This window comes from Aquarana catesbeiana, linkage group LG05 (assembly GCF_042186555.1).
Source record: "Aquarana catesbeiana isolate 2022-GZ linkage group LG05, ASM4218655v1, whole genome shotgun sequence".
Classification (NCBI taxonomy): domain Eukaryota; kingdom Metazoa; phylum Chordata; class Amphibia; order Anura; family Ranidae; genus Aquarana; species Aquarana catesbeiana.
This window is the reverse complement of record NC_133328.1, coordinates 523282369-523297997: the sequence shown is the minus strand read 5'-3', so window position 1 is coordinate 523297997 and position 15629 is coordinate 523282369. Positions and strand designations below refer to the sequence as shown.

General features: G+C 40.9%; 1 protein-coding gene across 3 annotated transcripts in view; it reads right to left on the bottom strand.

The window, feature by feature from the left end:
* YTHDF3 (YTH N6-methyladenosine RNA binding protein F3) overlaps positions 1 to 15629 on the bottom strand; it is a 66844-nt gene that overhangs the window by 31372 nt on the left and 19843 nt on the right. For all 3 annotated transcript variants that reach the window (XM_073631704.1, XM_073631702.1, XM_073631703.1), the window contains exons 3-4: positions 8002 to 8087; positions 1714 to 3294 (exon numbers count right to left, since the gene is read on the bottom strand). In XM_073631704.1, the coding sequence (XP_073487805.1) occupies positions 1714 to 3294; positions 8002 to 8067 (1647 nt within the window). In that variant the 5' untranslated portion in view covers positions 8068 to 8087. The remainder of the gene's footprint in view (positions 1 to 1713; positions 3295 to 8001; positions 8088 to 15629) is intronic.

Genomic DNA, 15629 nt, shown 5'->3' with positions numbered 1-15629 from the left:
CACTGGCAGAAAACAATAGCTTCACGGGAGGGATTCCCCCATTAACATTGAATTTGTTAATGGGATAATCTAGTGATTTTCTTTCTTGCAACAACGGGTTGCAAGAAAATTGCATAATCTATGGCCGGCTTAAATAAATTAACCTTATGTTAATGTTGTATTGTTTTTTCTGTAGTTAAATGTAAGCTTTTACCAATCTTTCATAATACACAACTTTGCCAGAACCAGGTTGGTGAAACTTATGCTGTTATCACAGTTGAATCATTGTCCTGCAAGCAAATAGGAAGCTGAAATAGTAAATAATATTGTCACCTGCTTATCTGTAGCGAGTAGTGAGCCACAGACATGTGAATCACAAGACTGCTGAACAGAATTACAAATCCATTAGCAAGTAACAGTTCAAATGGTTTTCAACCTTGTATTTAGTCATTAGACTGACTGGTGGCTATAAACCACTTTTGTGTCGTGTACTTTATAGAGGTCAATAAACTGTTCTTAGTTGTTGGACATGTCTCTGTGGTTGCAAAGTTTGTGATTCAGAGGGTAGAGAAAAACTAACATTGACTGGTTCTTTTATAGTCATTTATCTTGGACTTGTTTTGATAGCTGATAGGTCCCCATGATGCAATTTGTTCAGAAATGTTCTTGAACAAAAGTTTTCAACTGCATTTAAAGCCATGTGATATTTAAAGCTGAACTCCTGAAAAAAAAAAAAAAAATTTATTTCCCCATGCAGTGGGGCTGTGCTTTTTTTTTTCTTCTAGGGGATTGTAGGGTGAAGATATACTTACCTTATCCTCTGAGCACAAGACCAGTCCCTGCCGCTCCTACCCCCACACTCTAGCAGTTTTTTGAATGGACTGTTCCTGACATCACCACGCCCATAGATCGACACGCAATGTGAGGACGGCAGCAACAGACCACCGCTGGACATGGGGAGCGTGGTTTTCTGGGAGATCAAAGAATCAGGTATGTATAGCTTTTCCCTGCGCCCCTGGACGAAAAGAGCAGTTAACCCATGCAGTGCAGGCACAGTCCCGCTGCATGGGAAAAACATTTTTCTCCCAGAGCTCTTCTTTAAAATGTACACATTTGGACTCCAAATATTACTTATGAAGGCAATAATATGCACAAAAAATAAATTAGAATGCTTCTGCAATCTAGACTCTTGACTTTATCTGTTTATAACTTGGTAAACTATGTAGAGTTTATTTTTCTTTTTAGAAAAAATAAAATAATCGCTATACATACCTTTTCTGAAGCCGCTCTGGCCTGGTCCTGCACTGAGCTGTCAGCTACGGCTTCGCAGTTGCAGAGGAGGCAGCCAACAATGTAAGCCTCATAGTAACTCTATGGGTGACGTCACTTTCCAGGCATTTCACAACCATTGTCAGCTGTCTCCTGCAGACGGCGGCTTCAAAAAAGGTATGTATAGCAATTTCTTTTTTACAGGGCTAGATAGGTAAGTCTTTAATTGTTGATGCCAGTAGATTTACAGATTTTAGTTTTATGGTGAACTTCATCTTTAAGAACAATTATGTATAGATCAGTGACATTTAATGCCACTGGCTAAAGTTTGGGACATCTGCTAACAGCATTTATGTTGAGAATGGCGTGTTAAACAGCTCAATATGTGGTCCCAAAATAAAAGGAATTCTGGGAGCACACAGCCACATAATGTAGTCAAAAAGCCCAAACTGATCAGCCACTTACCCTACGCATGGCTTCCTCCTCTTCTTGACGCTTCTCATAATGTGCAAAGTCATCAAAGATAGAGGTTGTATGCTTGAAAGTTGCAATAATTTTAAGAACTTGCTTGGCTTTTTCTAGGGGTACCTCTTGAGTGTCCCTTGAGTTGGTAACAGGCTTATTATCGTTGTTTTCCAAACGAATGTGTCGCAGTTGGTTATTGGGAACGTCTTTCACAAAGACCCATTTCACTTCAAACTTTCCCTTCCATTTGTCTTGGGACCAAACTCCAGCATATGCATTGTAGTCCACTACAGACTTCATTTCTGCAACTCCACAAAAATGTCCACTTCCATTTACACTGAAGAGTAAATAAAGTGGGCCTTTCCCATTCAAAGATCGATAAGCAGCATCCAAACGCTTATTGCCATGTTCAGTACTGCACCAAATTGAGTACTTGATAGAACGGTGAATGTCATCCTCAGAGTAGCTTTTGATTATAAACACTCGCCCGTTTTTAAGACTCCAGTCAAAGTCTTTGGGATTATAGTTGTTTATGGCCTTCAGTTTCTCCAGTACAGGGTGAACCTCAACACCAGAAGGTGAGGAGCTAACAGGCACAACACCTAAGCTAAAGTTCTCATTCCCAGAGACATTGTTCTGATTGAAGCCCACTCCCCTGTTCCTAGGTGCCACCCAGCGGTTTTGAAGCTGTTGCTGCACCTGATGTGTTGGGGCCTGCTGCTGAGGTCCTTGTTGCTGCTGTGGTTGTTGCTGTAGCTGCTGTTGAGGCAGTTGGTTTTGCACCATTGGTAGAGGTTGAGTTAATGGCTGAGGCTGTTGAATTACAGGCTGAGGTGGCATAACTGGTTGAGCTAGTGGGGCCTTTACAACAGCCCCCTTATCATCCCAAGTTCCAATATTAATGTTGTGTTTTATAGGCGGGGGAGGAACTGCAGTACTACCAACACCCACATTACCCTTAGGTTTTAGTTTAGGCTGAGGTTTCGCTGGTTTTCGAGCAATGGCAGCCCATGAGGTTGGCTTCGGTGCTGAACTGCTAACTGGGGGCACACTGTTTGCAGCTATACTAGTCATCCCTGCACTAGTCAATGCTGACCCAACTGTTTTTGTCACAGCAGCTGTCATGTCGCCACCGATTTTCAGTCCGGTCATTCCTTGCTCAATGCTGTTAATGCCCGGAACTTTGCTCAGAGTATCGCTGCCAAAACCAGCTTGTCCATCAGCAATGGCTCTACCAAGGGAACTAGGAGGATATCCATAGCTGCTGCTATATGCAGAACTTTGTGTTGATTGTCCCTGAGATCCACTTGTCCCCCATGTGGAGAAATCTGCATTCCCAGGAAAAAAATTAAACCCATGCTGGCTTAGGAAAGGAGGAGTGTTCCCCAAAGCTCCAGGCTGACTAAACACTCCATCCGGTATGTAGTGGTGTTCTCCATTGCTCATCTGTCCATACAAGTACGGCATTGGTGGGTCTCCAGCAGTTGACCATGCTGCCTCACCAAGGGAATAAGGAAATCCAATGGATGGAGCATAATAACTAGGCATGTATGGGTCTGACATTGGTGGATAGCTATTACTCTGCAACAGAAAACAAAAGGTAGGTCTAAATTTATTGGACAAAATTAAGGCATGTGTGTAAAACAGTAAATAGCCACAAACAATCACCAAAACCTATTAAATATTACTTGAAAGAGCTTAGACAGTTTTGATCATATAAAAACATAAAAATAAAAAAAATAAAAAAAGTTTTAAAACAAAATCACGCCTTGTTTAGCAGGATATCCCGGTATGCCTGGACTCAAGTGATCTCCATTAGAGAGAATTTAAAGGGGCCTGGAAACTAAACACTGATTGCCAATCGAATCCCAATCATACCAGTATCATGTGTTGATTTTGAAATGCTACAAAAGTAAAATATTCATTAAGGCCCCTTTCACACAGGCTTTCTGATCAGGTCCACCTGTCAGTTTTTCAGGCGAACCCGATCAGGTGCTCCATTCACCCCTATGGGGCAGTGGATGTCAGCGGTGACATGTCTGCGGACACCAGCAGCTATCCAATCTGATTCTGTCTGCCAAATCCTTACAATTGGTGGCCCTATTTTCCATGCATCTGGCGGATCGGATGAAAACGGAAAGGCGGTCCATTTTCATCCGACTTCCCCATAGAGGAGAGCGGGACTCTGACAGGTACGTCTCAGTATAGTGAGCAGAGACGGACCTGTCATCTGCCTGCTCAGCAGATTGATCCTCGCTGAGCAGGCGGAGTCCGTCAAATGGACAAGCCTGTGTGAAAGGAGCCTTAATTTCTAGAACAGTGGTCTCCAAACTGCGGGCCTTTACTCTTTATCCAGCCCTTGGGGTACCTTTCCTCCCACTGATATAAGACACTATTCCTCCAACTGACACCAAATAATGGGGCACTATATTCCTCCCCAACAACACCAAAATGGGGCACTATATTCCTCCCCACCAACACCAAATAATGGGGCACTATATTCCTCATTGACACCAATAATGGGGCACAAAAAAAAAAAAAGAAAACAAAAAAAGGCAAATCCACTGTGAACTTCGAACTGCAGTCCCTGTATATCCGAGGGGGACATCTTGCACATGATTAGATGATAAACATCGGCACAGCTTCCCCTCAAATCTACAGCGACTTCACACTTGTAGTGCACAGTGGATTTGCCTTAAATAAACCCCTGTGCATTATTTTAAGTCACATGCTCAGTCTAAATTCCCTAGGTTTGTAACAGGTTTAATACCTACAAAAGTTGAAGTTACAAAAAGTAGGTATTTCAGGCTTGCATGTCCACAGTACTCTGTATACAAAAAGAGGTTGCTTTTTGAAGTTATGTCCACAGTACAAGCAGGTGGTACAGGTTTTCTTTATACATTAGCAGTTCAGGGAGGAAACTGAAGATCTATGTGATCACACAGACGTCAGAAGAGTGAATATACTGAATAACTTTAGAAATCCTTACATTGTTCATTAACATAAGTCTCAGGCCAGACACTTCGAAAAAAGGGAGCTCTGCTATGTTGTTTTATATATTATAAATTGTACCGCATGTTACTGGTAGTTTTAATGGCAATGTACAGGAAAGACTCAGCATATGTTTTTCTAATACTGTTAATTTATTGTCAACCAAAAAAGTTGGTAACATGACATGCAAACTGAAAAGATTATACCAAGGCTTGTTTGAGCATAACTACTTTATTAAACCAACATAGCGCATTATAGATTTTACAGAATTAAAAAATGGGTGCTTTCTATGCTGACTTAATTTTGAGGGTGCAGGTACCAGGGCTTTGATTCATAGATACTCTGTAGAAAAACACAGTTGTACCTGTAAAGAAGACAGTAAATACCTCTCTACTGGACAATGCTTTGATTAAAAGAAATTACTGACACGTCTGTTCAGAAACCAACACTCCATGAGTGTCAATCTACTGTGGGCCTCCCCCCCCCTCCAGTGGTTCCTCCTAACCCATCTTTAAGTCACTACAGAGTCTTGTAATAATGCAGGGTTTGGTAGGAAGAACCATTGAGTGCAGTGTGGGAGGTGGGGGACAGAAGATTGACACTCCTGGAAGTGTTGATTTCTGAGCAGACTATAGACAGCAATTCCTACAGTTGAAAAAGTCATTTAGTGGCAGGAGCTTTATCTATTCTTGTTTACAGGCACATCTGTTATTTAAAGCAGAACTGAAGTTCCGCTGTACCAAATGGCAAGCAGGCAGGCTTTTATTGCATGAGAGACCTGCAATGTATCTTCTGCACTAAACTTCCCCCATCTGCTCGCTGTCTTCTCTGGTGCTGTAAACAGAGCTGAGCATACGCAGCTCAGCTTACAGCTCCGGGCCGGTCTTCGAGTTCCAGACTGATTGCCTACGGCACAGGAGTGATGTGATCCCGCACCAGCCAATGCAGATGGCTGAAAGCCAGCACAGAGATGCTTTCAAGGGACCATTGGAAAAGTAGGTTTAACCCCCTTTAGTTCTGCTTTAAAGCTTACTTTCAGCGACAACCACTTTATCTTTCCTCAATTACTAAGTGAATCATTAACTTGGAGCAAGAATGTGCATCTCAGGCATCCAGAGACCAAGTCAGTTACAATGTAGTACAGACAGGATAGGAGAGAAAGGCAGCTTTCACATTTCCATGCTAACAGATTCTAGATTTGCTAAAACATGGCAAGTCCTGCACACATCAGAGCAGTCCCCCTCAACTCCTGGCAAGGGTTGAACCAGCTTCCAGCAGTCAAGGAAGGCCCAGCATTGTGTGATCAAGGTTAAATTATGTTTTGCATTATTTCAGAGCCTTGTAGGACCCTTTATCAGGTTAAAGTAAGATGTGTGGTAGGAATATCTCTCAATTATTTAATAGAACTGCCATGCACTGGGAGAATGAAAAGATTGTCAATCATTATGCTAAAGGCATATAAGTTCCTACTGACCGATTCAATTATTAAAACGATTATTACTGGTTTCAATTAAAAGGGATGAGCAAATATGTCTTGCAAACTAGTGATCCATAAAATGTAGTTTTCACATCAGCACTCCTCAATGTACGTTTTTCAATTCAGCTTTAGAGAGTGATATAAGCCCAAAATCAAACATATTGCAACTTGACAATTATTAGATGCGATTGCTGCATTCATTTTCTTTTTTAGGTCTTATTTATTTTCATCTGGTGATCCAGCCAGAAAGTCTGTTTTTCCACTGTCAGAGGTGCTTACAATGATCAGCTTTTATTTATATAAAACCTTTATCTCAAAAAAATAAAAATGTTGCTGTAACTGCAGTGTGAGCTAGAGTCTGGCTTTTATCTGCTAGTACATCTAAGGACTAATGCACACTGCATCTCAAAGAAGCGGCTCCCACAGGCTTTTAAGCTCTAATTTTTTTCTGCCTTTAAACTTCCCTCCATGTTAGCCAATCTGTCCATGCACACCATGTCTTTTTCAGGAGTTTACAGGCACATGAGTTCACAGGCAGAAACAAAAAACCCACCAAACTCTGTTTTTTGAGGAGGAGCTTTTGAGCAGAAAACAACCTAAATGCATGAAAACGAGCAAAAAAGCTCAAACACACACGAAGAAAAAGGAAAAACGAGCTGAGGGGAGGGTTTGTGAAAAAAAAAAATGCTTATGCTCCAAAAAGCTCAATTAAAAAAAAAAAAAAAAAAAAACGTGCAAAAGAGCACAAAAAGCACAAGCTTCTTCAAGCTTTTAGGCAGAGAAATAAAAGCTCAAATGCCTGTAAAAGCAGCTCAAAGAAGCTGTTCCTACAGGCTTTTGAGCTCACATTTTTTTCTCCCCCCCACAGACACACACACACCAAACCAAAAAGTGCAAAGGAGCTAAGGGGAGGGTTTGTGTGGGAAAAAAAAAAAAAAAAAAAAAAAAAACACAACACACACTTATGCTCACAAAATAGTAAAAAAAAGCTCAAGCTTCAAGCTTTTAGGCAGAGAAATAAAATCTCAAATGCAAAAGCAGCTGTTTTTGAGCTGCAGTGTGCATGAGTCCTAAAGCTGCGTATACTCACCAGCGGGTTGAAAGAAAAAAAGCCAGATTACTGTACCAACAGAAGCATTGTTGGTGTGGCGATCTTCCCTGCTGTTGAATTCTCACCCTCCCCACTGCAAGTGCTGATCGAATGCTGGTTTGCCAGCATAACCTTTCAACAGAAGCCGGTCTAACGACAGACACCAAGAGTCGTCCGGTACCTGCTGTCAGGGCTTTATGCTCCCTTCTCCCCAAATTAACAATGCAACTGTCTACTGTGCCCCCATGCTCCTTTATCCAAAGTTGCGTCGCACTAATACAGGTGGCATGTTACTAGTCAGATCACCAGGTGATAACAGAGGGAAAAACAAAGGGAAGAATAATACAATGACCACATCTAATGATTGGCAAGCTGCAATATATTAGATTTTAGATTCAATACTGCTTTAAAGAGGCTCTTCAGGAAAGGAAAGCAAAATACTTAGAAGGTTAATCAGAGATTTACAGGTCTCACCAAAAGGAAAGCACTAACTCTGAGCCCTTTTGGAAAACAGTCATGCTAAGCCAGGGTACCAAAGGTGGTTCCAGGATTAAAAATGTACTACCCTAATAACTGGTTTGTCTCGCACCTTTGATCTGAGGAATGGAATTAGCCTAGATAAAGCCCGGGTTGCTCCCATACTCTTAAACATTAATAAGCTGGAGGCTGTAAGTCACTAACAGCAACAAATCGAAGGCGTTCAACTTCACAAGTTGCGATTTTAACCAACCTGATTTGTCTGGCTAGTTAGATATGGCTCAAAGTCATCATCGTTTACTGCATCTTTCTGATGCATTGAACCGTTCTGCACTGCAACTGAAAACCAAAAGAAAAAAAAAAAAAAAGAAAAATAGGAAAAAAGTTAGAATCAAAGCAGCATACAGTGTTCATTTATACACATCTATAATTCAATAGGAGGCGAGCATAACAGTAACAAATGTGTTACTTCTTAGGAGAAACCTTTTAGCAGGATCATCAAACCTGACAGTCTGTTTTTACAATACCTGAACTTGTGAATGTGCTAATGGACACCTTCACAGATAGGCATACTGTACAAGCTGAATTAAACCAGTCACAATGTATGATTGCAGTAAACATCTCTTTATACATTTTTAGTTCAGCCTATCAATTTAACAAGTCTAGTCTGTAAATGTAAACTTAGCAAAAACGAACTTGCTCAGTACACAAACTGCATAATGGGAGAAAAAAAGTTTTTTTCCCAAATGAGTTAAGTGCTCATGGCTAGAACCTTCAGGGCCTCGATGCAAGAAAACTTAAAGGGCCCCCCCACCATGGCTAAACACCAGGGCCTGATCACGACCTTTGTGACCCTGGTAGTTCCCCCACTGGTGTCAGTCAGTCTTTTTTTTTTTTATTTTATTTATGACCATTATTTTATATATTTTTACAATTTTATTTATTTTTTAAATTTAGGAGCCCTGTTGAGGGGTTTGGTGAGATATTAGGGGTCTAAACAGACCTCTGATGTTTCACCTTTATGACCGAGAAAGGAGATTGAGGACACAGCCCCCAGTCTCCATCTCTGCTGCACAGAATGAATGGACAGGAATAGCTCTGTACAGATCTTCCAGTTCATTTGAAGTAGAGCTGCGCGATTCATTTTCTAATCTTTGTCAAGATATTTTCCCCCTCGAGATCTTGACAAAGCATTTTCCCGAGTCTTTTTATGCAGAGAAATCACTGCTGAAGCCGATAAAAAATAAAAAATTTTAGCAGAGACTCTGGAAAATAAAATGGTGGTTGCAATATTTTATGTCACACTGTATTTGCTCAGCTGTCTTTTAAATGCAATTTTTCTGGGGAAAAAAATACACTTTAGTGAATTAAAAAAAAAAAAAAAAAAAACTAAGCAGTAAAGTTAGCACAATTTTTTATATAATATGAAAGACGATGTTACGCCGTGAGACTCTTGAGAGAATCGTGATCTTTATTCCAAGCAAAAAAAATTGTGATTCTCATTTTGGCCAGAATCGTGCAGCTCTAATTTGAAGCATAGTAAACAGTTTATTATACCTCAGTTATAAATGATCAGAGTCAGTGTTCGATACGGATCACTGACTAATCATAAAGACAAGGAAAGGGCCCTTTCTCCGCCCTCCATCCTGACACATCCCCTATAGCAGTTGGCAGGAGATGGGAGGGGGAAGCTGGCAGGGGATGAGGGAACAAGGGAGTACACAGGGGCCTGGGGGCAGCAGGAAGTTGATAGGAAAGGCAGTGGGGTGGCATATAGAGGAACTGATTTCCTCAGTTTTCCTCCTGCAGCCACTGAAAAGCGGCAGGGAGGAAAATGGAGGGGATTGGTTGCTTTATATGCCACTTCTACTTCCCCTCCTCTATACGCTGCAATTTTGACCCCTGTACATACACCCCTGTCCTTTCCATACTGGAACAAATTCTCTCCACTCCCCTAATCCTCTGCAGCACAAATTATCTTACCACCCCCCCAATGTTTCTGAGTGGACACCCAGGGCACTTTCCCCGCATCACCTAAAGGATGCCAGGGGTGCAGGCACTGCAATTGCCCCCTATGAGGCAGGCCGCATCTCTTTAATTGGGGGGGGGGGGTAAGAGCATACACGTGCTGGGGGTGCTTTGGGAAGGGACAGGACTTACAAGGTGTGGTGTCAAATCCGTGTGGCTACACCCCCTAGCACCCTGTCCTCTCACCACCCACTTATCACTCCTCCAGGTATATTTTCATATTACCTCCCCCTTCCCCAGTTACTATTGTCCCCCACTAAATACAGCAAAACACACAGATCTCAGCAGTGCTGCTCTTCCAGTTCTATATTCCTCCTGTCTGTGTACAGGAGAACATCGGAACCCAGGAGGAGGGGTCAGCTTCAGTGAGGTGTGCAGAAAGTCGGCGGGGAGATATGACAGCTGCCTCAGAGGGGGCGATCATGGCATGTGGGACACCAGTCACAACTACGACCCTGGTAGTTCCACCACTGGTTCATGGCACAGGAATTAACCAACTTTGTATAATTTAAAATTAAACCCTTAGAGTATGAAATGTAACTTCCAACTCTAATGACACTGACAGGACATGAAGTTTTAGCTAGCTAAAGATGATCAGGACCAGGAATATATGCTTGTATAATGCTTTCAAAGTAGTTTCCATTTATTTTTACCCCTTGTTTACAAAGGTACGCTTATAATAAATATGCTGGTATTCAAGGAGTTTAAATGCTTCCTGCCAAGCCTATTGTCATATGATATCCTCCCAGGATGAGACCTGCTGTGGCATGATCTGCTGCCCACTGTGTCCACCAGACAGCAGATGACAAATCATTGTACCGGGCCTCTGCTAATCACAGCGAACACATGACAGTTGTACACAATGAATGGCTTTATCATTCATAGTCATTGTGTACTATTGTGTTGATCTCTGTGATTGGCCAGTGTGATCACATGGTACAAACATGGCCAATCACTGTGCATCTGTACCATTTGATACCTGTGGCCATTTTTAGCAAAAACTTTAAAAAAAAAAAAAACCCAGTGGTGATTAAATGCCGCCAAATAAAAGCTCGGTCTATAAAAAAATATAAAAAATTATAAAAATGTCATTTAAGTACAGTTTTGCCTGAGTGAGTAATTGTCAAAGTGTAACAGCACTGAAATATGAAAATTGGTGGTGGAGAAAGTGCCCGGTATAAAAGTGGTTAACAAACTGGCAACATTTTGAGACGCATTCAGTTTTGAGGCTTGACATTTGGTATTTATTTACTCAACACTATTTACCCTTTGTTTATTTTGTACGGCAAAAAAAAAAAAAAAAAAAAAAAAATGGGGATTAAGGTGGTGTTAGACCCAAAACTAAAAATCTAATATATTGCAGCTTACCAATCATTAGATGTGGTGACTGCATTTTAATATATATATATATATATATATATATATATATATATATATATATATATATATATATATATATATATATATATATATATATATATATATATATATATATATTTTTTTTTTTTTAGGCTTTTTCCCCTCTGTTTTTATCTGGTGATCCAGCCAGTAACACACCTCATGTATTAGAGTGCCCACCACTGTAGATGAAGTAGCATAGGGGCACTGCAGACAGCAGCATTGTCAAGTCTGGGGGGAGGGGAGTGTTAGATGGGCTAGCAGATTTAGATACACTAGCAAATTGAAGCCAAACTTCAGCTCACACTGCAGTTACACAAGCAATTACAACAAAATTTTTTTTTCTTTTGGGATAAAGGTTTTACATTAATAAATAAAATTTGATCATTGTAAGCACCCCTGTCAACAGTACATAATTTGTTGCAACACTCTTAACTGATACATTTGCAGGAGAGCTTGTTCTGTTGAAAAAAAACGGGCTTACTGGCCAGATCACCAGGTGGAAATAAAGCCTAAGAAAACAAATGTAGCCATTACATGTAAGAATTGGTAAGCCGCAATATAATAAATGTTTGTTTTTGGGGTTTAATACTGCTTTAAATTGTGTTTAATAAAGTTAATTTGAGTGTTTTTTCCCTGAAAATATAGATATGACAAAGAGTTGCACAAATATTGTGCAACATAAATTGTAACTACTTATTCTACGGTGTCTCTGCAATCAGAAAATATATAATTTTCTGTGGGTTTGAAGTTGTTTTATAGCCAACACTGCAATTTCTAACACGTATGCGAAAAATTGCTCCAGATGGGAACTGGTTAGGGGTCAAGTCACAATGACTATTGCATTGGTGATTAAAATACTGTTCATTTGTAATTGACCACAACTTTCTATCGGGTGTCTATTGAGGAGAGCAGCAGAGGTTAAAACACATAATGAAATAAATTAAATTTAAAGGCTTTCCATAGTTGATTTCATGCAAAAGGAATAAAGACCTTCCCCACTACCCTAACCTAAAAAGGTCCTAGCTAGAATTAGGTTTGAAGTAATTTTTTTTTTTTTTTTTTTTTTTAGAGGCTCTCCTCACTTCGCAACCAGGTTTCGTTCCAATGACCAGGCCGTTAAACAAATTGGTCGTTAAACGAGGAGCCTCAAGTAATCAAGATTTTAAGCATTCTTAAAGTGTGACGCCCTCTACAAGCACATGCTTGTATACAAGAAACATACCTGCTGAAGGATAATGGATTCTGTATATACACACACGCTTAACTTTCCAAAAGGTCCTTGTCTACAAACCCCACTACTTCACTGCTCTTGGACCACTTTAAAGGGATTGCAAAGCTTTGTTTTTTTATTTTTTTTTAAACAACATACATATCATACTTACCTCCACTGTGCTGTTTGTTTTGCACAGAGTGGCCCCGAACAGCCTCTTCTGGGGTCCCTCAGAGGCGCTCCTGGCTCCTCCCCGCATCGAGTGTCCACGTTGGAGAAGCTTTCTCCTGTGGTGCTAACCCATGCGAGCGGGCTCCCGAGTCCTGCATCGAGTGTCCATTCACAGAATGCAGGACTCGGCCCCGCCCAGCGCCACGTCATTGGATTTGATTGACAGCAGCGGGAGCTAATGGTTGCACTGCTATCAATCTAACCAATCAGGACACGAGACACCAACCAGAGCTGGTGTGCTCATTGCCGGCCAGCGAAGGATCGGGTTCAGGTAAGTAAAACGGGGGCTCGGGGCGGGGGCTGCAGCACCATAGGAGGTTTTTCATCTTAATGCATAGAATGCATTAAGGTGAAAAACCTTGAGGGTTTACAACCCCTTTAAATTAGAACTATGGGCAAAACTTTTTTTTCCCCCCATTTTGGATAGAACAAGGAAGGGTTATAACCGTCAGATTTTTTTTTTTACGCCATCTCGGTCCCATTTCACTTCCTGTCCTAAAGCCAAACAGGAAGTGAGATGAAATTTCTGCACATTAAAAGAAATTTCTTGGGGACCCCCAAGTCACCAGAACTAGTTTCCCCATTGGAAGTTCTCCCATCTATTACTTTTTTGGGGACAAGCCAAAATGTGGGTTTTTCTTTTACTTTCAATGATAATGGTAAACATGGCAAATGGAGAGGGTGAATCTCCTTAATATTGGGGGGGGGGGGGGCTCAGACAGCAATAAAAACTGAGAGGGGCTCTCTAATCACTTTCCACTCCGTCCAAAACAAAAACAAAAAAAAGTTTTGCCGTTAGTTATACTTAGTGTTTGGTTGGTCTGGTTGAATCCATGTGTCCCCTGCTGCATGAAATGGTTCCTTCCACCAGTGGTATGTCCTGTAGTGACTGAACAGAGAATGCAGCATGTGGTGGGAGAACAGGTTTTCCATACACCTGGAAGTGTGGAATACTTGAAATGCCACAGCTACCCTGGCTACCCAAAAAGCAGGTAGATTTCCTTTTTTTTTTTTTAAATCAGGTATACTATTGAATACACAGGATCTCTTACAAATATTAACCATTTTAGCCACAAAGTGATTTTTAAAGTTTTTATTGGTTCAGTCTCACATTGTGCAAATAATCGTAAAGAACCACTGGGTAGCACTGCAAAAACAGGAAGCAGGGCCTACCTAGCCTAGGCAAACATGGCTGCCTCTGTGTAGAAATACATTTTTGAACTTTGCAAATGTCTGCATGGAACCAGGTTTCTTTGTAGAGTGTCAAATGTCAGATAATTCACTTGTACCTACTTTACATAACAGTGTTCTTAGAAAAATGTTGGTCACTGAAGCAGTTTTGGCATATTATCCTATTGAACTATGGCTTACACCACCTACATTTGTCTTATTCATTTTGTACTGAGTAAATATTGTTTACTATTGCGACACATGGGAACTTGAATCAGCAAGACCTTGTGAAAACAAAGGCCTGCAGCTGGGAACACTCATAGGACAAAGAAAACTATTTCCCCATAGCTGCAACACAAGAACACCATGTATCTGGGAGATTCTGAACAATTTGGTGAAGAAATGTCCATTAGAAAGTCTAAGATAATCAGTATTTCTCTTGTCAGGAAAGCAAGATAAAAAGGTGATAAGCAGGATAATCACCCATTCCTTCTATGCAGTACAGGAAACCAAGAATACAAGCATAGTAAAAGGGGTATGTAAACATAGGGCAGGTAAAACAAACTACTTCAAACTACTATAGACTTTAAAGTGGTTTTAAACCTCAGACATTAAATATGAACAAAGCATATCCCTCCATAGGGTGCACTTGTATCAATTATGAGCACTAAGAAGTGTCATTTCTGTCTGCTGCTTCATTCCTCTGCTATGAGCATGAATCACCGACAAGTTTTTCTGACAGCAAGAGAAAAAAAGGTGACAGGGGAGGGACCTCCAGCTGATTGACAGCCTCTGCTCTGTTCCTGTGTGCTGTGTAAAGGGAGGCGTGGCTCTTCCCTCCAATCAGCTCTCAGAGCTCTCCTTACTGAGCTCTGCAGAGTGACTTCTGCCACCTTTTTTTTCTGTCAGCTCAGACAAGCTTTAAAAATTCTGGACTTTGAACAGATGTAGAGAAAAGAGGGCTGCAGATAAACAGGTACAGCGTATGTAGGAGGATCTTTCATCTCTGTGTATCACTTGAGGCCTGTCCCTTCATCGGGTATATTGTAAGGGTTTACAACCACATATCAATGTAAAGCTGATGAGTGTAACATAAGTAATGCAGCCAATGTTTTTTGTGTTTAATGAACCTTGGTTCTTTGTGCCTCACTGTTTCCTCTTTCAAGTCTTTGGGTATGCTGACCCACTGAAAACAATGCACTCCCTACATGGCAAATATGCAATCTTAAAGTGATTGTAAAGCTATTTTTTTTTAAGTAACAAACAGGTTATACTTACCTGCTCTGTGGAATGGGTTTGCAGAGAGCAGCCCAGATTCTCTTCTCCTGGGCCACCTTAGGGAGCTACTTCTTATGATGGCACATGTGCAGGCTCGATCTCGAGCACACGCAAAGCAGCTCGGTCCTGCCCCCTGCCACTAGATTTGACAGCAGCATGAGCCATTAGTTCCCTCTGCTCTCGCCGAGCCCAGTCAGGAAAGGGAGAGAGTATCGCCACTGCTCTCTAGCAGTGCTGGATTGAGATCGGGCTCAAGTAAGCATTTTGGAGGCTGAAAATGGAAGTGTTTTTTTTTTTTGCAGAGAACCACTTTAACCACTTGCTTACTGGGCACTTAAACCCCCCTCCTATCCAGACTAATTTTCAGCGCTGACGCACTTTGAATGACAATTGCGCGGTCATACAACACTGTACCCAAATGAAATTTTTATCATTTTTTTCCCCACAAATAGAGCTTTCTTTTGAAGGTATTTGATCACCTCTGCGGTTTTTATTTTTTGTTAAAAAAATGTAAAAAGCCTGAATTTAAAAAAAAAAATAAATAAATAAATAATTTTTTTAAT